The sequence below is a fragment of the Coffea eugenioides genome, chromosome 2, assembly GCF_003713205.1.
Source record: "Coffea eugenioides isolate CCC68of chromosome 2, Ceug_1.0, whole genome shotgun sequence".
Taxonomy (NCBI): domain Eukaryota; kingdom Viridiplantae; phylum Streptophyta; class Magnoliopsida; order Gentianales; family Rubiaceae; genus Coffea; species Coffea eugenioides.
This window is the reverse complement of record NC_040036.1, coordinates 7,084,309-7,105,946: the sequence shown is the minus strand read 5'-3', so window position 1 is coordinate 7,105,946 and position 21,638 is coordinate 7,084,309. Positions and strand designations below refer to the sequence as shown.

At 35.6% G+C, this 21,638-nt stretch overlaps 3 protein-coding genes and 1 pseudogene across 3 annotated transcripts; 3 read left to right on the top strand and 1 right to left on the bottom strand.

Annotated features, from left to right (window-relative positions):
- The first annotated feature begins 150 nt into the window (after positions 1–150).
- On the top strand, positions 151–2,526 carry LOC113763810 (annotated as a pseudogene).
- Positions 2,527–6,808: 4,282 nt separating this feature from the next.
- LOC113763809 (60S ribosomal protein L35a-1) lies at positions 6,809–9,170 on the top strand. Its single transcript, XM_027307755.1, has 4 exons — positions 6,809–6,936; positions 7,037–7,301; positions 7,399–7,441; positions 8,858–9,170. Exons 1-3 carry the CDS (start codon positions 6,905–6,907, stop codon positions 7,438–7,440), a joined length of 339 nt encoding a protein of 112 aa, XP_027163556.1. The 5' UTR covers positions 6,809–6,904; the 3' UTR covers position 7,441; positions 8,858–9,170.
- A 3,980-nt stretch (positions 9,171–13,150) lies between these two features.
- Positions 13,151–17,516, top strand: LOC113763807 (probable sugar phosphate/phosphate translocator At3g11320). Its single transcript, XM_027307754.1, has 4 exons — positions 13,151–14,044; positions 14,611–14,714; positions 14,822–15,050; positions 16,992–17,516. Exons 1-4 carry the CDS (start codon positions 13,583–13,585, stop codon positions 17,136–17,138), a joined length of 942 nt encoding a protein of 313 aa, XP_027163555.1. The 5' UTR covers positions 13,151–13,582; the 3' UTR covers positions 17,139–17,516.
- A 451-nt stretch (positions 17,517–17,967) lies between these two features.
- LOC113762704 (proliferating cell nuclear antigen-like) lies at positions 17,968–20,370 on the bottom strand. The gene is made up of 4 exons (XM_027306261.1): positions 20,023–20,370; positions 19,206–19,358; positions 18,995–19,092; positions 17,968–18,706 (listed from the first exon to the last, which is right to left on the bottom strand). Exons 1-4 carry the CDS (start codon positions 20,339–20,341, stop codon positions 18,221–18,223), a joined length of 1,056 nt encoding a protein of 351 aa, XP_027162062.1. The 5' UTR covers positions 20,342–20,370; the 3' UTR covers positions 17,968–18,220.
- Positions 20,371–21,638: the final 1,268 nt, after the last annotated feature.

The following is a 21,638-nucleotide window of genomic DNA, read 5'->3' as shown; positions in this document are numbered from 1 at the left end:
TACAAGGGACTAAATTATTTTTCTCCATATAAATACACAATACTTCCTAAGTTGCTTAAGGATAACAAAGTCATTTAACAATCCATGACTAATTTGACCATGCTTGAGGTTTCTGAAATTGTCCCTATCATCAACACACATAACCATCATTGACTCACCTTGGTTTTAGCGCAACTCTTATCGGGCTCCTCCATCTCTAGCTACAAGCAGCCCCATCCCCCAGTCCCCGCCGCCCCTCATCACCCATCAGAAAATGGTTAAGGGACGCCAAGGAGAGCGCGTCAGGTCATCCAATTTTTCTGCCTCCATCTCCATTTTCCCCTTATGCAGTAATTGGTTTCATTGAATTTGATTTTTCTCCCCATTTTTTGGGTTTAACCCTGCAGGCTTTACGTGAGAGGAACTAATTGGGGTACAAGAGGTCGAAGTCCAACCAGTACCCGAACACTTCGTTCATTCAGATCGAAGGAGTGAACACAAAGGAGGAGGTGGCTTGGTACCTCGGTAAGAAGATGGGGTACATCTACAAGGCTAAGGTTAAGAAGAATGGATCTCATTACCGCTGCATTTGGGGAAAGGTTCGCCGGCCTGACGGTAACAGCGGCGTCGTCCGAGCTAAGTTCAAGTCCAACCTGCCCCCCAAATCAATGGTAGTATCAACCGTACTGCTGTTCCTGTATTTATTATTCCTATTTGGTTTGCTATTTCTTTTTCTTAAACGAATGTTTCTGTATTTTGATACTTCAGGGATCAAGGGTTCGGGTCTTCATGTTCCCAAGCAATATTTAAGGTATTCTTTATCCGCTTTTTTGAAAATTTTCCAAGGTTATGTTTATGGTTGCTTTTTGGTCAATAATAATTTGTTACCTATACTTTTCAGTGAGATGCTTCTTTTGCAATATCTGAATTGGAGTTTACTAATTTTGATCATTTACGGGATGCTCTAACTTATAGAGTTTGGTAAACTGACCAATTGGTTAGATTATGAGTAACTTCAACGTTGGTCATTTGGAGTTGATTTTTTGGGTTGGATTCTGTATATATAGATATGTGGTCGCAATTTACTTTTGTTCCTCATATTGCTTTTATAAGTGGTTTCCCTTTCACAATGTTGTGTGCTTGTACTAATTTTGAAGCTTTCTTTGTTAGAATGGTTGTAAGAAGGAGCTGGTCTTTGTGAAGAATTTGCTTGAAGTTTTACATCTCCGTCTTTATACAATACTAAAATTTGTAGGCAATACAGCTCAGCTTGAGTAGCGGATGGTTTTACCAGATTTCTTGTGTTGGATTTCAGACTTACCAGATTTATAGTTATGGCTTAAATTTTCAGACATGCATCATTTTAGTGAATGATGAGGTAACATGGAGAAGTTTTTCATGAGAACAGTTTGTGTGGCTACTGATCAACATGACCAAAAAATGTGGGTGGAGAGAGAGCGAGCAAGATGTGGTTCTGAAGACTACACGGAGGATGTCAATCATGCTTAAAATTGTTTGTGTTACACAATTCATCCAAAATATGGCTGTTAGATATGCAGAATTGATGGAGACTTGTGTGCACAACATGTGGGTGGTGAAAGGGAGAGATTTTGTTAATTTTCATAAGGCGACTTTGATTTGTTAAGTGATATCCCCTCCACATTTCAGGAAGCATGTTAGAAAAGATGGGCACTTTGGCTAGTTTCCAAGTATTTTGAAACTTTCCTGGTATAAGTCATCCAAAGTTACTGCAGACACATTTTAAAGCAATTTTGTTGATCGGCGCAGATTTATCCTAATTTAATATAATGAGTTAGATTAGTATTCAATGGCTTTAAGATGACATCTTTTTGGATTGAATTGTCTGGTAGCCTGTCTGCTCAAGTGATGTTCTGCTGTTGGGGCACTGATGTGTATTGTTTAGACTCGCGGAGGGTTTCTCATATGCATGTATGCTACATTTTCCATGTTTGACCCGTTCCATCTGGCTATGATTAGATTTTCGCAATTTGTTGGAGCTCCTGAAATTTGAAAACTGCGTCCATGCTGTGGAGTGGTACACTGGACATTCAGAAGCTACTCCTGATTTTTGTGATCATCATCAGTTTCTACCGTTTCCATTCTTAGTGTTGCCATGATTACGTTGTGTTAAATGGTTATGGAGTCGTTTTTGACTATTTGCTTGGTTAATAGTCATTTGTTTGGACGTTTACAGTTTTCTTATGTTGTTGCAGTGTTCCAGCGAAAGTAGGAGGAGACAGCTTGAGGTCATTGGTGGCTTTAGAAGGCCGTAGGTGCCGGATGAAGGTCATTGGTGATTGAAGGACAGTATGTAGAGTCAAAATTTACCGCTTTTTTTGTGGACTTACCCTTCTAGTCTCTGAATTTATCATGTTTGTTTTATACTAGGAATTGAACATGCAATCTGATGAGGCAAATTTTGATTATTTGGATTTTATCTTTTTTCACTTGGGTGTTTTTGATCGTTTGTCAACCAGAATTATTGTTGATTCGTCTCTTCATGATATGGCTGTGGGTATTGTTTGAGGTTAGCTTCCTTTTGATTGTCTCGGTGATTTGCTGTCGATCAAATCAGTTGGGAACGTTTCTACCCATTTCTTGTTTACATCTGGTGTGCGAATCTGTTAACAATAGCTCTTGTTCCTCGACTTTTCCCCAAGAAAATTGTTGAACTAAAAGAGACTCTATAGTGAATAATAAGTGCAGCTTCTTAATTCTTATGCTGGAAGGTACGTCGCTGTCGGTAGGTGGTTTTTTCCCCCCGCTTTCGAACTCTTTTGCCTCTTTTCTTTTGACAATTTCTTAACCGATTAATTACCTTTACCTCCCTGAATGTTTTACTATATTACCAATCAGCCACAAATTCATCCCCCATGCTCAAAATTTCATAACTATCACACCCCTACCATTTGTTCAATAACGTTGACTACGTTATCATGTATCCAAGAAATGAGCAAAGATTTATCACGAAGGTCCTAAAATGCCCATGTAAACCCTAAGTTGTTCTTTTCCTAGGTTTTCATGCACTATTGTGGGCCTTGGGGATAAATATTATACAGACCTCCAAGCCAAATTGAAGCATTTGGCCATAATACAACAAAATTTAAAACAAATTTCACTAAAATACATCACAATTCTTCTAGGAAAAAAAGAACTACATAAGTATAAAGTATTGTAGTACTTTTTTGATAATTCTTCTAGGAAAAAAAGAACTACAAAATTCTTGGATTGTAAATTATTTGAAATAATTTTGTGAAAAAAGTACCGTAGTACTTTTTTGATATGATGTATGTGAGATAAAAAGATAATTGAAAAATGTGTTGATAATACAAGTAAATCAGTGTGTAAATAAGGTGTAAATAAAGTATAATAACTTACAATCCAAACATTACGTAAGTTTATCAAAATTTGAGAAGCCCAGAGAATTTGTTGCAAAATTTTATGAAAATATAAAGAAAAAAAATTAAATGATTCATAAAATATAGAACTATTAGTTCTTTAGAGCAAGTCTTAAACGGTACATGCAAACTAGGGAATAAGGATAATCTCATGGGGAAGAAAGGAAAAGAGGAATGAGATTTAATAGATGATATTTGCAATTTCACCAAAATATCCATTTCAATTGCAATGTATATTTGTATGCTTTTCTTGTTTTGATAATTTGGGCAATTGCAATGTTGTTTATAATTTCTAATTTTTTGGATAATTATCATTTCATTATTTTGGAAATGAATTATCGCTACAACTTATTTAATAAAATCGTACATGTCACTCAATTTGCTGCAATTGATGTGAAATGTGGATATTCATGAGCATGACTTTAAACTACAATCAACACATTAATACTTTTATAATGTATATGAAAAGATTATTAGTGTGCTTAGACAAGAAATTATTTGAAACAATATTTAGAATAATTATTGTAATGCTTTTTATGATATATTTAGAATAATCATTGTAGTACAAAAAAATGATTGAAAATATAAAAATTAATTAAAAATTATATTTGTGATGCAAGTAAAATAATATTTTGAATGATTTACTATCCAAACACATCGGTGACAAAGAGTTACTTAATTTAGTGGTGGGAGGTCCGTGACAACGAGAATATATGTGTGTGTGCGCGTGTGCAGACCCTCGTGCTCGAGAAGGGAGAGGGAGTGGGAAGGAAATAATTAACTTTCCTTAACTTGGGAGGGAAGGAATAGATGAATGGTATGTGAGAGCAAGTGTAAGTAAAAAATTTCGAATTAGACACTTCCCAATAAATCTGAAAAAAGGTGGATTGTTTTGTGAAAACTTTTTGGACATATTTAAAAGTAGAATTTCTACTTGTGCAAATTATTGAGTAATAAAAAATAAAAAAAAGTTGACCAATTTTCATGAATAGTGTAGAGTCCAATTTTTTTGATTCTCGGACATGAACTCAAACAGTCGATACACTTTTCGGCTCGCAACGACTCAAAATGGGCGGAGGCTCTCTATTTCTTTGCAATGCCGGATGTTTTGGAAACTTTCCACTCACACTATTTTTTTTTTAAAACTACTTTCCTTCACTTGTCCACACTTAGCCTTGCAAACAAACACTTTGGCCTTGATTAAAAATTCAATTTAGTGTTTAAATTTAATGAATTCAAATTTTAATATATTTAGACGCGTTTGATAACAAAAAATTAAACATTTGAATTAATTAAGTAGTAAGGAATTTTCTAGGCAAAATTTGCTCCAAAAAATAAGTGACAAGGTATTCATTTATCACTAAATATGATATACACTCAAATATATTTGATTTAATATTTAACAATTCAACAATTTAATTGATTCAGATTTTAGATTTCAAATTTCTATTTTATCAAACATACCCTTTGTGGGAAAAAAATCTTAGAGGAGACAATGAAGGGGAATCAAAATGCTCTACACGAAATATCCATTAACAAAAACTTGATTTAAAATAATAAACGTTCTAAAATTATATATATACATATAAAGTTCAAAAGGCCATGCAGAAAGGGTGTTGGATTTTAAGCTCAACAGCAAAAAATAAGGCCTAGAACTGTTGGTTTAATAAAATTACAAAAAATATAATAATCCACTTTTGTCTGGTCACCCTTATTAAACAATTTTGTCAAAATTCAAAAGGCCGAAAGAAAAAGAAAAGGCAGCCCAACAAAATAATGCGTGCGGTTAGTACTGAATTCACCCTAACCCATGGTTCGCGATAACCAACTGGTCCACTTAAACATCCCGTGAATGTAGACCCCAGCCCAACTTGAAATTCCTAACCCAATATCATTAACGTATATAAATGCACCTTTCTCCTTCATTCAGTTAGGGTTTTAGCTTGCCTCTTTTTTTCTTTTCCATCCTCACATAAGTGTACTAGAATTTAGTAACACAGACTATTTTTTTATAATACTACATAAAATAGCAAAATCAAAATATTGGAGAGGAAAACTTGTTACTTTGGAATCAAGATTTATGCGAAATATTCCTAAATTCTTATAGTTAGTTTGGGAGTTGTAATTTGATAAGAAAAGAAAAGAAGGTGACAAAAAAGACACTTGTTACAGCTTTTGAGAGTTTTTGAAGGGTAGAAAAGGATGAAAAACATTACCAAAGTTTTCTGCCCAAATGTGGGCGGAAAGCATCGAAAAAAGCTAAGAATGCCTAATAAAATTTTTCTAAATGCCAATTTCGTTCTCAAATGTGTATTGAACAAATTTTTATTGACATATATATATATATATATATATATATATATCCAAAATCATCACTTTTCCTACCTTAACTTCCAAACATTATTAAAATCTCTTTGTTTTCCTTTCTCTTCTTTTTTTTCTTTCATAATTTAACATTTCCTATCTTTTCTTTTCTAACCTAAACATCCAAACTGACTATTAATATCAGAATCTGAAAGATTTTGAAAAAAAAAATTGAACAATACAAACTATGGATTTTTTAAGAAAAAAATCACAATAGATGGCTAATGATAAAAAAATATAAATGACTAATGATAAAAATATAGAATATTCTAAAATATGCTATGTTTTTTCGATTTATTTCTTTAACTTCCAAGTCCATTATTTTACATGATTAACAAGAAAATTTCATCATTTGTAATTTAAAAAAAAATCAACTCTCAAGCAACGTTTGGATTAATAAAAGGGTATGATTTTAACAGAAAAGCAAATAAATCAAGTAGAAAATTTTTTTTCTAACCATCTTGTTTGGATTACTTATACAAAAGAAAAGAAAAGAAACACCGAATATTTTGCAAAAGAACGGAAAGAATAGATTATGTGCAGTTACATTTTATCCATAACTTAATAAAATCTAATTGTAAACGTACTTTAATACTTTACCCTCTTTTTGTATATTTTCATATTCATCTTGTTATTATTATGAAAATTTTAAATAATAATATTTAAATGGAAATTTTAGTTTTTTTTAAGAGAAAGAAATTGCAAGAACTATTAAAATATAGAAAAGAATTTTAAAATGTTAACAATTATCGTTATAAAATTTAGTATTCAAGATTTTCAATTTTTTTTATATTCAAAATCATGGTTAATTAGTACAAATGACTAAATTGTTTCTATCCATATAAATACGTAATATTTCTTAAGTTGTAAGAATAGTAAAATCATTTGACCATCCAATAAGATAAGCATTGGGCCCAAATAGCTTATAGAGGAGGTAAGTAATATTTTCAAAACTTTAGAGCACAGAAAGTGAAATTGTTTAAAATCTAAAGGGAGGTTTCTGAAATTATCCCTATCATCTACACATATAACCATCATTGACTCACCTAGGGTTTTAGCGCAACTCTTCTCGGACTCCTCCATCACAAGCTACAAGCAAACCCCATCCCCCAGTCCCCGCCGCCCTCACCACCCATCAGAAAATGGTTAAGGGACGCCAAGGAGAGCGCGTCAGGTAATCTAATTTTCCGACTCCATCTCCATCTCCCCCTTATTCAGTAATTTGTTTCATTGAATTTGATATTTCTCCCGATTTTCTGGATTTAACCCTGCAGGCTTTACGTTAGAGGAACCATCCTCGGGTACAAGAGATCGAAGTCCAACCAGTACCCGAACACTTCGTTGATTCAGATCGAAGGAGTGAACACAAAGGAGGAGGTGGCTTGGTACCTCGGCAAGAAGATGGCGTACATCTACAAGGCTAAGGTTAAGAAGAATGGATCTCATTACCGCTGCATTTGGGGAAAGGTTCGCCGGCCTCATGGTAACAGCGGCGTTGCCAGGGCGAAATTCAAGTCTAACCTCCCCCCCAAGTCAATGGTAATATTAACTGTACTGCTGTTCCTTTATTTATTATTCCTATTTGGTTTGCTATTTCTTTTTCTTAAATGAATGTTTCTGTATTTTGATATTTCAGGGATCAAGGGTTCGGGTCTTCATGTACCCAAGCAATATTTAAGGTATTCTTATCCGCTTTTTTGAAAATTTTCCAGGGTTATGTTTATGGTTGCTTTTTGGTGAAAATTTTGTTACCTATATTTTTCAGTGAGATGTTTCTTTTGCAATATCTGAATTAGAGTTTAATATTTTGGGTCATTTACGGGATGCTCTAACTTGTAGAGTTTGGTAAACTGACCAATTGGTTAGATTATGAGTAACTTCAAGGTTGGTCGATAGTTGGAGTTGATTTTTTGGGTTGGATTCGGTATATATAGATATGCGGTCGCAATTCCTTTTGTTCCTCGTATTGCTTTTATAAGTGGTTTCCCTTTCACAATGATGTGTGCTTGTACTAATTTTTGAAGCTTTCTTTGTTAGAATGGTTGTAAGGAGCGGGTTTTTGGGAAGAATTTGCTTGAAGTTTTACATCTCCGTCTTTATACAATACTAAAATTTGTAGGCAATACAGCTCAGCTTGAGTAGCGGATGGTTTTACCAGATTTCTTGTGTTGGATTTCAGTCTTACCAGATTTATAGTTATGGCTTAAATTTTCAGAGATGCATCATTTTAGTGAATGATGAGGTAACATGGAGAAGTTTTTCATGAGAACAGTTGTGTGGCTACTGATGAACATGACCAAAAAATATGGGTGGAGAGAGAGCGAGCAAGATGTGGTTCTAAAGACTATACGGAGGATGTCAATCATGCTTAAAATTGTTTGTGTTACACAATTCATCCAAAATATGGCTGTTAGATATGCAGAATTGATGGAGACTTGTGTGCACAACATGTGGGAGGTGAAAGGGAGAGATTTTGTTAATTTTCATAAGGCGACTTTGATTTGTTAAGCAATATCCCCTCCACATTTCAGGAAGCATGTTAGAAAAGATGGCACTTTGGCTAGTTTCCAAGTATTTTGAAACTTCCCCGGTATAAGTTATCCAAAGTTACTGCAGACACGGGTTAAAGCAATTTTGTTGATCGGCGCAGATTTATCCTAATTCAATATAATGAGTTAGATTAGCATTCAGTAGCTTTAAGTTGACATCTTTTTGGATTGAATTGTCTGGTAGCGTGTCTGCTCAAGTGATGTTCTGCCGTTGGGGCATTGTTGTGTATTGTTTAGACTTGCGGAGGGTTTCTCATATGCATGTATGCTACATTTTCCATGATTGACCTGTTCCATCTGGCTATGATTAGATTTTTGCAATTTGTTGGAGCTCCTGAAATTTAAAACTGCGTCCATGCTGTGGAGTGGTACACTAGACATTCAGAAGCTACTCCTGATTTTTGTGATCATTATCAGTGCCTACCGTTTCCATTCTTAGTGTTGCCATGATTACGTTGTGTTAAATGGTTATGGAGTCGTTTTTGACTATTTGCTTGGTTGCTAGTCATTTGTTTGGACGTTTACAGTTTTCTTATGTTGTTGCAGTGTTCCAGCGAAAGTAGGAGGAGACAGCTTGAGGTCATTGGTGGCTTTAGAAGGCCGTAGGTGCCAGATGAAGGTCATTGGTGATTGAAGGACAGTATTTAGAGTCAAAATTTACCCCTTTTTTTGTGGACTTACCCTTCTAGTCTCTGAATTTATCATGTTTGTTTTATACTAGGAATTGAACATGCAATCTGATGAGACAAATTTTGATTATTTTGATTTTATCTTTTTTCACTTGGGTGTTTTTGATAGTTAGTCAACCAGAATTATTGTTGATTCGTCTCTTCATGATATGGCTGTGGGTATTGTTTGAGGTTAGCGTCCTTTTTGATTGTCTCGGTGATTTGCTGTCGATCAAATCAGTTGGGAACGTTTCTACCCATTTCTTGTTTACATCTGGTGTGCGAATCTGTTAACAATAGCTCTTCTTCCTCGACTTTTCCCCAAGAAAAACTAAAGAAACTCCATGGTGAATAATAAGTGCGGCTTCTTAATTCCTATACTGGAAAGTACGTCTGTGTCGGTAGGGTGGCCCCCCCCCCCGGGGGGGAACTCTTTTGCCACTTTCTTTGGACAATTTCTTAACCGGTTAATTACCTTTACCTCCCTGAATGTTTTACTATATTACCAATCAGCCCCTTAGGTGTGATCAAATTACAAATCCATCTCCCATGCTCAAAATTTCATAATTATCACGCCCCTACCATTTGTTCAATAACGTTGACTACGTTATCATGTTTCCAAGAAATGAGCAAAGATTTATCGTGAAAGTCCTAAAATGCCCGTGTAAACCGTAAGTTGTTCTTTTCCTAGGTTTGCGTGCACAATTAAGTGGGCCTTGGAGATAAAAATTAAACAGACACTCCAAGCCAAATGCTTCAATTTGGCAATAATACAACCAAATTTCAAACAAATTTCACTGAAATGCATTACAATTCTTCTAGGGAAAAAAGAACTACATAAAGAAAAATTAAGTTTATCAAAATTTGAGAAGCCCGGAGAACTTGTTGCAAAATTTTACGAAAATATAAAGAGAAAAAAAATTAAATGATTCATAAAATATAGAACTATTAGTTCTTTAGAGCACGTCTTAAGCGGTACATGCAAACTAGGGAATAAGGGTATAATCTCAAGGGGAAAAAGGGAAAAGAGGAATGAGGTTTAATAGATGGTTTTTGCAATTTCACCAAAATATCCATGCCCAAGCACTCAAATTGCCGATCTACTATAATCTTCACCATATCCATCTCAAACACCATAAAATCTTCAGAACATTTAGTGTGTTTTAATAATAAATTCTAACAGGCTTTCAGATTTATCCAAAATTTTAGTTTACTGTGGTATGATTTGTCAATATTGCATGCTTTTTTTGGGTCTCGTGTATTTCAATGGAGGCTAGAAAAGACGGGAGGGGAGAAGGTTAGTGGGTGTCTTGGTAATTGGTGAAGCATACTTTGCAATCAGATTTGCAGCATCCCAGACAACAAGGGGTAAGATCGACGGGCATGAAGGTAGGATCTTAGGAGCTTGGACAGTGTATCAAGAAATTGTAGGGAAGGAAGAATTCTTTTGTCTTTCTTTGTTCTTTTCTTCCCCTCCCCTGTTTGTTTCTTTGAAGCAAAATTCTCTGTCTTTGGTTTCTGGTAGCTCATTTACTAATTTCATTTTTGACATCTTTCAGGCGAGGGCATTGTTGTGCCTTTGTAACATCCGTTAATTGGGTTTAAATAGTGTCATTTGTAGGGGGTAATTGTTATTTGATAAAATCTCAAGGTTTATTTTGTCATTTGGCTGAACCTCCGACGAGGTATATGTAATTAACCCTTTCTTAACCTTAATTTTTTCTAGTTACTATTTCGTTTCTTTAAAAATGATGTTAAAAATCGAACAATTTGCATTAGCATCATAGAATATGAGAATATGGGGTTAGTTTGATGGGTAAAAACTCGGGTGAATCTAGTTTTCAAAGATTCAATGATTCAGATTGTGTCATATTACTTGGTAAGTAAAGTGGCACAACTTAGATCGTTAAATTTTTGAAAAGTGTAAAGGTTGTGTTTGGATTGCATTTTTCATGGAAAAATTACTGTAGCGTTTTGATGTATGTGAGGGAAAAAGGTAATAGGGATATATGATCACGGAAAACGACGTAATTTTCCGACGAAAAATCGCAATCCAAACAAGGCCTAAGTGATTTGATACAATTTGAATTATTAAATCTTTAAAAATTGTATCTACTCAAATGTAAGTCATTTTAATGTGGATCAATCTTCTTCTCGTGGAATGACTTGCAAGGTATCTTGGTTCTTTATTTTTTTCATCTTTTGGATAACCGTCAAATTTTACATTTCCGACTTTTTTATTGTGCTTAAGTTGTCTATTTATCCTTGAATCATTTTGCTTACGGGGCGGCCGCCCCTTAGAAAAAGTCCAGGACCTCGAGAACTTGGAACGGCAAAAACCCGATGGGGCGTGCGGAATGGTAGGCCTTTGATGGATGAAGGCCTCGTCATCCGCCCCTCCCCCACCAGCGCACCAAAAAAAAAAGGAAAGAAAAGAGCAACAAATGATACGAAGAGAAAAGTGACGAAAGGAAGCGCGTGAAAAGTGACAGTGTGAAAGAGGAAGTAGTACCAATTTGTTTCGGGTTAGATTTTAGTAATACCAGTGTGAGACCTTTACGTGTTACTCCGTTTATCCCCGTCACGTTCTGATGTTTGTTGGAGTAAAATGGAAATTGGTTCACAAAGAATCAAGCAGGCACGACGCATTTTACTATTCTAGCCGGTTGCCGTTATTTACCCACATCATCAATTACCAAAACAAAAAAAAAAAGGAAAAAATGTGAATCGATAGTGATTTTCTATCATAACCATCCCCGCTTATTTGATTAAGTGACGTATTTATGATTTTAAGTTTTAACTGGCTAGCTTTTTGATTAATTTTGGCAAAAAAAAGGACATTTGTAATTTTACACGAGGTCTTTTCCTTGCCATAAGAGTTAAGCTATACTCGCTAGATTATCTTTAGATTTTTTTATAATAGTAATAATATTACTATTCTTATTATTAGTAAAGACGAAGTGAGATTTAAGATGTATGACTGTAAAAAGTGGGATTTAAATCTAAAACTTTTAAATTCTGATCTCTTAACGTTAACCGCTTTGAATCAAAGGACATCTGAATCATGACCTATCATCCTTAACCCCCTAGACCAAGGAGTTTGAGCTTTACTTTTGATATAAAATTTTGTTTGTGGTAACCCTATATTTTACCTTGAAAATTCATTGAGCAAATTATGTTGATTTGGTTATCTAACAAAGTTGCCTTTACACTCGCAACGAAGAACCAAATGTAATTCTCTCACTAGATGTTTAAGTGCATGTTGTTAATATAACCATCATAAACATTGTAACTGACAAAATAATTGTAATTTGATAGAAACAAATTTTACAAAATCATAGTTTTGCCTCTTTTGTTAAATCAATTTTAAAAGGACATTATTTATACGCATAGTAGGTAAGCCCTTAACAATATTCTAAGTAAACTGAAAAAAGGTAAAAGCTTAATTTGCTAATGAATGTAATGTTTCTCGCGTTTTAAAAAGAGCAAATAGGGTTGCTGGTTGATATTTTCTTATCATTAATATTTAATACCAAAAATTTCGGAGCCTTTATTCCTCAAAACAATAACATCTGCAATAGCCAATAGACAAGTTTTTATTCCTCAAAGCATGTGATTTTGATATTGTAGGAGTTGACTAACCACTAAATTGGAAAATGAAATGGCACCAGAAAACAAATGAATTTATTTATTTTTTCTTTCTCCTGTTTCTATTTATTTCTTTTTTAATTAATTGGTCATTCTTCCCAAAATTCCATATTGATACGCTTATACCTCCCCTTTGGTTAAAAGCACCTTTCTTGATAAATACAGAAAAAGGGGAAAAAAAGAGAGAGAAGGAATCCGACAATTATTAAGTAATACTCAAGTTTAGCTTAGTGGGATGCTGGTAATCACATGGCATTTGGCATATTTTGGGGAAAAAGTTTTGTTGGTAATACTAAGCAAGATACAAGTCAACTGTCAAAGTACAGGGTACACCACCCCCTTCGCCTTTGCTTCCACTTTACAGAGCGAGCAATAGTCCTAAAAATAAGCCTATTTAGTACTGTACTATTTTACTAATCATCACACAATTAAACGACTCCCCAACAGTAATTAGGCGCAGTAAGCCGTCCTTACGCGTTTGCCTCGTCCTCCACTCCTCCTCTTCTTTTCCTTTCTTGTGTCTCTCTTTCTCTGCCCTGCAAATCCTCCGTCGGTAGTCCTCAAAACTCGACCCTTTTCTCCTTTCTATTCACACAGCTACAGCAATATTATTGTATTCAACGTGTAATTAATTATATATAAATATATACCAATCCGCAATTCGACGGTGGAACAATTTTTCGTTGAATAGTCTGATGAAAGTGACTCATCAGATCCATGGGCATTCTTCCTAGCTTCTTCTCCCCAATGCGTCGTGTTAGATCTCTCTCCACCCCCTCATCCCCTCCTCCTCCTCCTCCATTCTCTATTTACCCAATCCTGTCCGTTTTTCGCGGCTAAATTTCCCTTTTCTGCTTCAATTCTTTTCTTTCCTGTATAATCCTAGGGTTAGGATAGATTTTTTGTTTTTATTGTAGATTTCCGATTTTTTGGAGATTGCTCGGAAACTATCGGGATGAAGGCGGCAGCAGCAGCGACGTCAGCTTCCAGCCGGCTGTTTACGTTCGGCCTGGTGACGGCCTGGTATTCGTCGAATATAGGAGTTTTGTTGCTCAACAAATATTTGCTCAGCAATTATGGGTTCAGGTATCCGATCTTTTTAACTATGTGTCATATGACGGCGTGTTCTTTGTTGAGCTACATTGCGATTGCTTGGTTGAAGATGGTCCCCATGCAGACTATAAGATCTAGGAAACAGTTCTTCAAGATCTCTGCTTTGAGTCTCGTCTTTTGTGGATCCGTTGTTAGCGGTAATGTCTCCCTCCGTTTTTTGCCCGTCTCCTTTAATCAGGCCATTGGTGCTACCACGCCGTTCTTCACGGCCGTCTTTGCGTATTTGATGACCTTTAAGAGAGAGGCTTGGTTGACTTATGTCACTCTCATTCCTGTTGTCACTGGAGTCGTGATTGCCAGTGGGGTGCGTTTCTTGCTCTTCTTTCTTTGCGTTTCCAGCTCATTCCGTTCATTTAGATTCATTGAACTATTGCTGAATTGGGAGTAATTTTTGCCTTGGAGCTTTTCTCTTTACATAGTTTACTGCGATAAAGAGGATATAGATTTGCTTTATCGTGCTGACGACTTGTGGATTATACGGTAGAAATATGTTCTTCTGTGTGACAATATCCAGTCGATTTTCCGGACTTCATCAGTAAGAAAAACTTTTACTTATTTGAGTAAGCTCAGAGGCTTATGGATCAAAATTTCTAGTTATTCCAGGCCATCATCAAGTAAGGACTAGCGCACTTCATCAATTGATGAGGTGATTTCAAGATGACATAATAACTATTTGAAACTCTCTCCCATCACCAATTATTCATGGAATTTAAGTGAGATATTTCTAAACTTACTAATACTTAAGGAACTGATAATTCATGTGCTAATAATGGATCTTTCATTTCAATTCTGTCGATAAACTATTCTACTGAGAAAATCTTTTTGCCTCTGATTTTTTTTTTTGGTGATTTTCTCATTTTATGCCTTCAGGGCGAGCCAAGTTTCCATTTATTTGGGTTTATTATGTGCGTTGGTGCAACAGGTGCAAGGGCCCTCAAGTCTGTACTACAGGGAATTTTACTTTCTTCTGAGGGGTAATTTCTTTTGCCTGCAATTATGTTTTTGATTTGGAAAAGTATTTTTGTATTTGGGCACATCTATGACTTCAACGTGATTCTGAAACATCGCTTTTGTGTTGAAGGGAAAAGCTGAATTCCATGAATCTTCTGCTGTACATGGCTCCTATAGCTGTTGTACTTCTACTTCCTGCCACACTGTACATGGAGAAAAATGTAGTTGGTATCACATTGGCACTGGCAAAAAATGATATCAGGATTATCTGGTATCTGCTATTCAATTCAGCACTTGCATATTTTGTGAATTTGACCAATTTTTTGGTCACAAAACACACCAGTGCTCTGACTCTTCAGGTATGACCCTGTTTCTGGAATGCAATATATATTCTTGTCACAGAGTTAAAAAATTATGGGATATATGTTTTCAGACCAAAATGATCATTGGTGTTCCACTTTAAGCACGAAAGAGCAAAATCTTTTAAGAATCAGATTAGGGTTTGAAATTATTCTGAAACAGATATATTAAGGACTTGTAGGGATTAGGATTAAGATTGCATTCACTATGTTTATTATTATACTTTTACACTTCATTTGTGTAATTTTATGTGGACAAACATTTTGAGGAAGAAAATGCTTGATTTAGAGGCATTCAGCTAGGATTTTGGCTTTGTGCGACTTCTAGTCCTGTTTAATGTGAGGGTGAGAAGGGGCTGACCTTGATGAGGATTCCTGTCCCATGGTGTACGGACTTCTGGCATGCATATCCCTGGGTAAAAATTTTTGACATTGTTGCTTGCTTTCTCCAATTTGAGAACACCAGAAAGTGAGGAGATTAGTTGGTCTGTTGGTGCTAGATGATGATAGCAGACTAGGTGTGGAACAAGTTACAAGTATTAAAAGATTGAGCTGCATTAGTTATTCTGCTTGTTATTTTTCTTCCCTTCCTAATTTTCCCTCTCCCTCCCTCCCTCTTCCTCCACCCCCCTCTTCTTCTTCTTCCTTTCTTTGTGCTTTTTGGTATAAAGAGTCGATTGTTGTTCAACTTCTCGTGTGAAATAGTTTACCCGGCACTCTATGACATTGATCTTATTCAAGTTATGCGTTTAGAAGTTTATTTAGCTTTAGGGTGTAGCATTTTTTCACGACTATCAAAAAGCATTTCTCATTTAACTTGCAATTTGGAGAGTATTCTTTCTAGACAACAACTGTGCTGTTAGAAATGATGCCCATGTCAATGTGTTTGACTGCAATCCTTGTTGCATGCACTGATGCCATAACTTCTATCTATTTTGTCATATTTCTCATTTTACTTGGAGTAGAATCCTTGAAGTACAAATGAATGATCAGGAATTTGGATTCTTTCTTGCAAATGATGCTATTAAGTTCTTAGATTCCTTTCTTTTCTGGAATAAGAAAGAAGGAATATCTCTTGGGACAGCTACTCTTTGGAACAAATTAATTTTGGGGTGGAATACCACAGATTCCTTTGATCACATGTTTACATGATAGTATAATGTTGTATTTAGAAATAGATAATTTGAAATACCTTGCTTTTCTCGATTTTCTTTCCTTTTTCCAAATATGAACATGTATTGGGTCGTATGAGTTGGGGAGTTGGTTATTGTCTGTAGTGAGAGTTATAGAATTTACTCAAATTGTCTGGTGATTCAGTAGGAGCTCTCTTTTATATGTTGATTTTGCAAGGGTAGCTTCTCTTTTATATGATTCTCATGGAGTTTCTTTATTGTGAACTCTTAAGGAGGCTCACATAATTTAGCTTAGGTCCTTTTGGTTGTAGGTTTTATAACTCGTTGTTTCTGTGCTCTGTGTGGGTCGGGTAGGGTTGGGAATTTTGCAGATACAGAGAAATGAATTCATGGAAACATATGTACTCATGCATACAAGCCTTTACTTTCTCCTCACGGTAAAGGCATTATTGACTAATGTCCACAGCAGTTCAATTTGAGATGTTTCTTGAATCAATTAGCATTATAAGTATTAGCACCAGCTTCAGATATTATTATCTGTATCATTCTTAATGTTTTGCAGTGATTCTTTTTATAACAACGGTTGCTATCTCCACTTCTATAATCTTGTCCATGTTAAGCATCAGAAATTTTGTGAGTCCAGTGAATGACAAGCATTTTGCATCTGTATTACTGCTATTTGATTATTAGTATTTCCCTATTTGTTCATTTTCTATATTCTGTACATTTTGTGGTTGTTCCGGCTGTTGAGAGCTTTTATGCATGGCAAGTTAGCTTATGCTTTCTACCTTTTCACTTGTCTCCTCAGGTCCTTGGAAACGCAAAAGGTGCTGTTGCTGTTGTTGTCTCAATACTAATATTTAGGAATCCAGTATCAGTTACAGGGATGCTTGGCTATTCACTCACAGTGTTTGGAGTGGTGCTCTACAGTGAAGCCAAGAAGCGTAGTAAATGAGAAATTAACCTAGGGAAAAAAATTCAACTGCAGTTTTCCACTAGTTATGCGAGGACAGGTGCAATGTTCCTTATTGATGCCAGGATTGTCTATTTTGCAGCTGGTATCTTGGGTTGTTGCCCTGATACATATTTTTTGGTTAGAGACCTCGGAGAAAGCCTTCCATCTGTATCAGAAATGTCAGCAATTTAGCCAAAGTAGAATTTATTAATAAGTGATTTGTACGTCTCTTCACTTTTTCCCCAGCTTGGAGTCATTAAAGATAGATCTTTTTATACTAGTATTTTATTCTTTCAGGAAACTGTTTTCAGTCTACAGAATATGTTGTTAAAATTTTTGACATTGATTAATTAAAGGAATACACACGATTTTACTGTACGATTGATAACTATGTTGATGTTACATGACTTGTATGATAGTGAACACTGCAATTCTCAGCATACGAGATGTGAGGTACTAAATTGTGGTTACCGTTGATCGTTAGCAACTCAATTTTCTATCAAATGATTCTTGTTTTCAGATTTTGCCATGCATGTTATGATTTAGTTGAATACGCCCCTTGGGCGAGGAGCAAGATCCCAGCGAATCTGTTGTGTTAGCTCATCAAAGTTGGCTTTAGCAAAGTCCTCTTCTAAGTGTGAGCTAGTACCAAATCAAGGCCTCTTTGTGGGAGACGACACTGTGAAATGATGACTTGCCTCGTACGTATGCAAACTTGTGTAAATCCTGGAATTTTAAATCAGACATTTATTTGTTATTTGTAACTTTACTGAAATTTGGTAATCTTCGTCAGCAAATAAAATCCCAAAACGTACAAAAATGCACCCAGGGTCCAGACTTCAAAGCATTGAGAAACAGAGTGCGTTTCTGCAAACTAGAACTTCACTACGAAGGATGGACAGCGACCGTTTGGCATCAGTAAATATGACGAGGTTTAAAGACTAACCCAGATTATCATCACACTGAACGCCCTAGAACTTCTCCATTAATTGACTAATCTACACCTAAATGAACGCAGAAAAAACAAAGAAACACAAAAGGACTCTTCCACCTATATCTGCTATCAGCAGCAGCAGAACCAACTACTGCTCAATATCCATGATCTCAATTTCACCATTAGTGCTTGCTCCGAGCTTATTTTCTACTTTAGGCTTGCCATCAACAAGAGGCTTGCTTTCTTCGTCAAGCTTATGGCATTCTAAAAGCTGAGGTTCCTCTTTAGGCTTGCTTTCTGCTAGGGGCTTGCTTTCTTTCTCATCTTCTGCAACTTCCATAAGCTCAGGTTCCACTTTAGGCTTTGTCTCCACTTTCAACTTGGTTTCCGCCTTTGGTTTGGTTTGTGCATGAGCTGCAACCTCTTCTTCTTCTTCTTCTATCTTTGGAGCTAAATAGTACCTGATGTAACCCACCCCTGCGACTTTGTATTCAACTACAACAGGTAGATCAGAGGACATGCTGATTGTCACTTGCTCAGCAAGTGGGGTGGCCTTTGTGAACGAGTTCATGTACCTCAGTGCAAACGTCAATGTAACTGGTTCCTGCATTTCTATAATCGTAGCATCTTCTGGCTGTAGTATACAAGGCAGAACTGTGTTAGAGAGGGTTTGAACTACGTTTATGCTGAATTTAATTACATATATGAACTCATAAGGAGACTAATCTTGTCAAGATTTATTTCTTTGGTTTTTTGTTACAGCATCTGACACAACATGTTTTGGCCATTGGCTTTATGTTAGTGAGGAAATATAAACACTCTGAATAATATCGCTATACATCTGAATGTCTGATTAAGAGCCGATCACAATCATATAATTAGCTGGATGCTATAACTGGAATGAATTAGGAGAAGAAAAGACCTTGTCCACTGTTGCATTCTGCCTGCAGACAATGTTTGCTGCACCAATGTCACCTCTTGCGGAAAACCTCACACCTTCTTTTGTCACAGATATTACAACTACAGAAATCCGGTGCACATTAGCATAGCATTGTATGGTATGAAGCGGACAAGATGGGGGAAAAAAACAAGAAGGGGATACAGAGGATATCACTAAATTTATGAGGCTCTACCAGTGTCACCAATGCTGCTAAGATCTCTGCAAATCCTTGCAAACTCTGCTGATGGCATCCTAATAATAGCCTCATACTCTGCTTCTGGAATCCCAAGATGCTCGCTATCAATGTCCATAAGCTTCATTTCAAAATCAGATATCTTGTCTTGAGCTTCAGTTTCCAGCATCCGTGCCAAATAGGAAAGTGGAATATTAAGTCTCAAGAGAAACATTTTTAAAAATTGATGACCATATTCGACATAGAGTAACAATTAAGCACCCCCTAAATTGGTAGCAACAGATCAAAATTAACACAAAGATGTAAAAAAACATGCACGTACACAGATGTTTCGAGAGTATACTACTTCTCAGGCTAAAAAGCAAAGGTAACGATCAATTTGTCAAGTGAATAAGCAACATAAATCCAAGGAAACTAGTTGATCGTGTGGATTTCAGATTAGAAATCAGAAACAGATTGTTAACCAGAGTAAAGAAGTTCGCATCAGTTTTTACCATCACCGGCATCTATCGCATAGAAAATTTTGCAACAATTAATGAGACAATCAATTCCCCAAAAGCTCATTTACTCTAATCAAGCATAAACAACAATAGAAACACATATTTGACGTACACAATTGACATATCCCAACTGTGATTTTTACATCCTGAACACAACATTTAATTAATCACCTTAAACAATCCATATTAGCAAAAACCCATCAATCAGAATTCTCGAATATGCAAGCCCGGGAGAATAAAATATGAGATAATACTACTAACTACAAATTTTTTGTACAAAACAAGGAGGACAAGAGGGGCATGACTAAGAAGCATACAGGGGCTTTCAAACATGAAGGTAACAGTATCAGTTCCATCGTCAGCCTTGATAGTAATGATGTCATCATTGCCAGCACATTTGAGCATCTTAGCCATGTTCGCCAGGTTCATGCCCATCGTCAGGTTGCGGTCGCAGCGGTAGTGCTCGAAGCCCTCCGATCGGAGAAGGAGGGCCACCAGGGCTACGTGGCTGGAATCCATGGCCTGAAGAGAGAACCCAGTTGAGGAACAGTCGAAATTTGCATCATTCACCAAGTCCTTGATGGATTCAAGAACTTTCTTCAACAAACTCCCCTGTACCAGTCTCAGTTCAAACATTTTCTAGCTAGGATTTTACCTTTTTTCACCGGAATTTTTTAGGAGAGTGATAGTCAGAGGAAGTACTGCTTCATTTATAGAGTAATTTGGCGGGAAAGTGAGAAATTCCCGCCACGAAGAACGATGTCGTTTTCTTTCGCCCTTTTACTTTTCAGGTTTTTAACTTCTTGATTTTCTATTCTGCGTTTCTAATATCTTGATAAAAATGCTAGCTAGTATTAGTTACAAGTTGTAATGCTGCTCACGTTTTATACTTTAGGGCGAAACATTTGGATGGCACTTTAGGACAAAAAATTTGGATGGCTCTCAATGTTGATCAACTTTTACTCTCTAATTTAGGCGCATATTCTTGTAAAAAGGTATACTTCCCACTCTTTTAGCTAAAGGTAATTTTGGAAATCTCCTCAAAATTTATTACTTCAAAAATATCAGTAACATCTCCTAAAGCCATACATTTTATAACAATCTCACCCTTGTATCATTAAAATATTTTTATAATAATCATTTAACAAGAGAAATATATTTTTCTCCCAATTCTATCCTTTTGAATTGTTTTATATTGAATTTTCTATCAAATTGATTATAATATAAGATTTATATGTTTTGTCTAAAAGTTTTCATTTCTATTATATTTTACCTAAAAATTATTAAAGTAATGAAAATAATTTTGTGAATTGTGTGCTATGATAGTGATTAATAGTCCTACCTCATTAATATAGAAGTTAAGTGATATTTTAAAATTTCAAAGATGTCAAGTGATATTATCATAAACCTCACGGAAGGAAGGTTTTTGAAATTATCTCTAGCAAAAAGGGTGAAAAATGTATCCCTTTACAACCAACCTCGAGGGGCAAATATATACACTTAATAATTGGATAGCTAAAAGTCGAACAATAAATTCAGTTTTTTTTTTGTCCTATACTTTAATAGAGGAAGAAAGAAATATGCCAAAATTTTAGTAAAATAGGTAGTCATACCCGTGAAAGAAAATAATTGTTGTGCCTTCGCTGCTAAGTGTAATAAATACATTGACACATGATCAAAAGATTTGGTTGAATAGAATTACTGAAATCGTTCGCAAATCGTCTCAATCTATAGGCAATGGCGAAGGAAACAACAAATCTTCTTTGATTCATTACCTCTACCATTCCTGCGCTTCATCAACTATAGGAATTCAATTGCAATTGATAGTTAAGTACGTCAATGGGCTAAGGCATACATTTGAATTTTGTTAAGATGGCAAAACAAATGCAGACCCAAAGGAACTTTCTTTGCATTTAAAGAAAGAAGCAGCAAA

Coding starts and splice junctions, on each gene's coding strand:
- LOC113762704 (XM_027306261.1), bottom strand. CDS start 20,341: ATGTTTGAACTGAGACTGGTACAGGGGAGTTTGTTGAAGAAAGTTCTT. Junction 19,359..20,022: donor CTTCATGTTTGAAAGCCCCT/GTATGCTTCTTA, acceptor TGGAAACTGAAG/CTCAAGACAAGATATCTGAT. Junction 19,093..19,205: donor TAGCAGCATTGGTGACACTG/GTAGAGCCTCAT, acceptor GGATTTCTGTAG/TTGTAATATCTGTGACAAAA.
- LOC113763807 (XM_027307754.1), top strand. CDS start 13,583: ATGAAGGCGGCAGCAGCAGCGACGTCAGCTTCCAGCCGGCTGTTTACG. Junction 14,045..14,610: donor GAGTCGTGATTGCCAGTGGG/GTGCGTTTCTTG, acceptor TTATGCCTTCAG/GGCGAGCCAAGTTTCCATTT. Junction 15,051..16,991: donor CCAGTGCTCTGACTCTTCAG/GTATGACCCTGT, acceptor TTGTCTCCTCAG/GTCCTTGGAAACGCAAAAGG.
- LOC113763809 (XM_027307755.1), top strand. CDS start 6,905: ATGGTTAAGGGACGCCAAGGAGAGCGCGTCAG. Junction 6,937..7,036: donor CGCCAAGGAGAGCGCGTCAG/GTAATCTAATTT, acceptor TTAACCCTGCAG/GCTTTACGTTAGAGGAACCA. Junction 7,302..7,398: donor ACCTCCCCCCCAAGTCAATG/GTAATATTAACT, acceptor TTGATATTTCAG/GGATCAAGGGTTCGGGTCTT.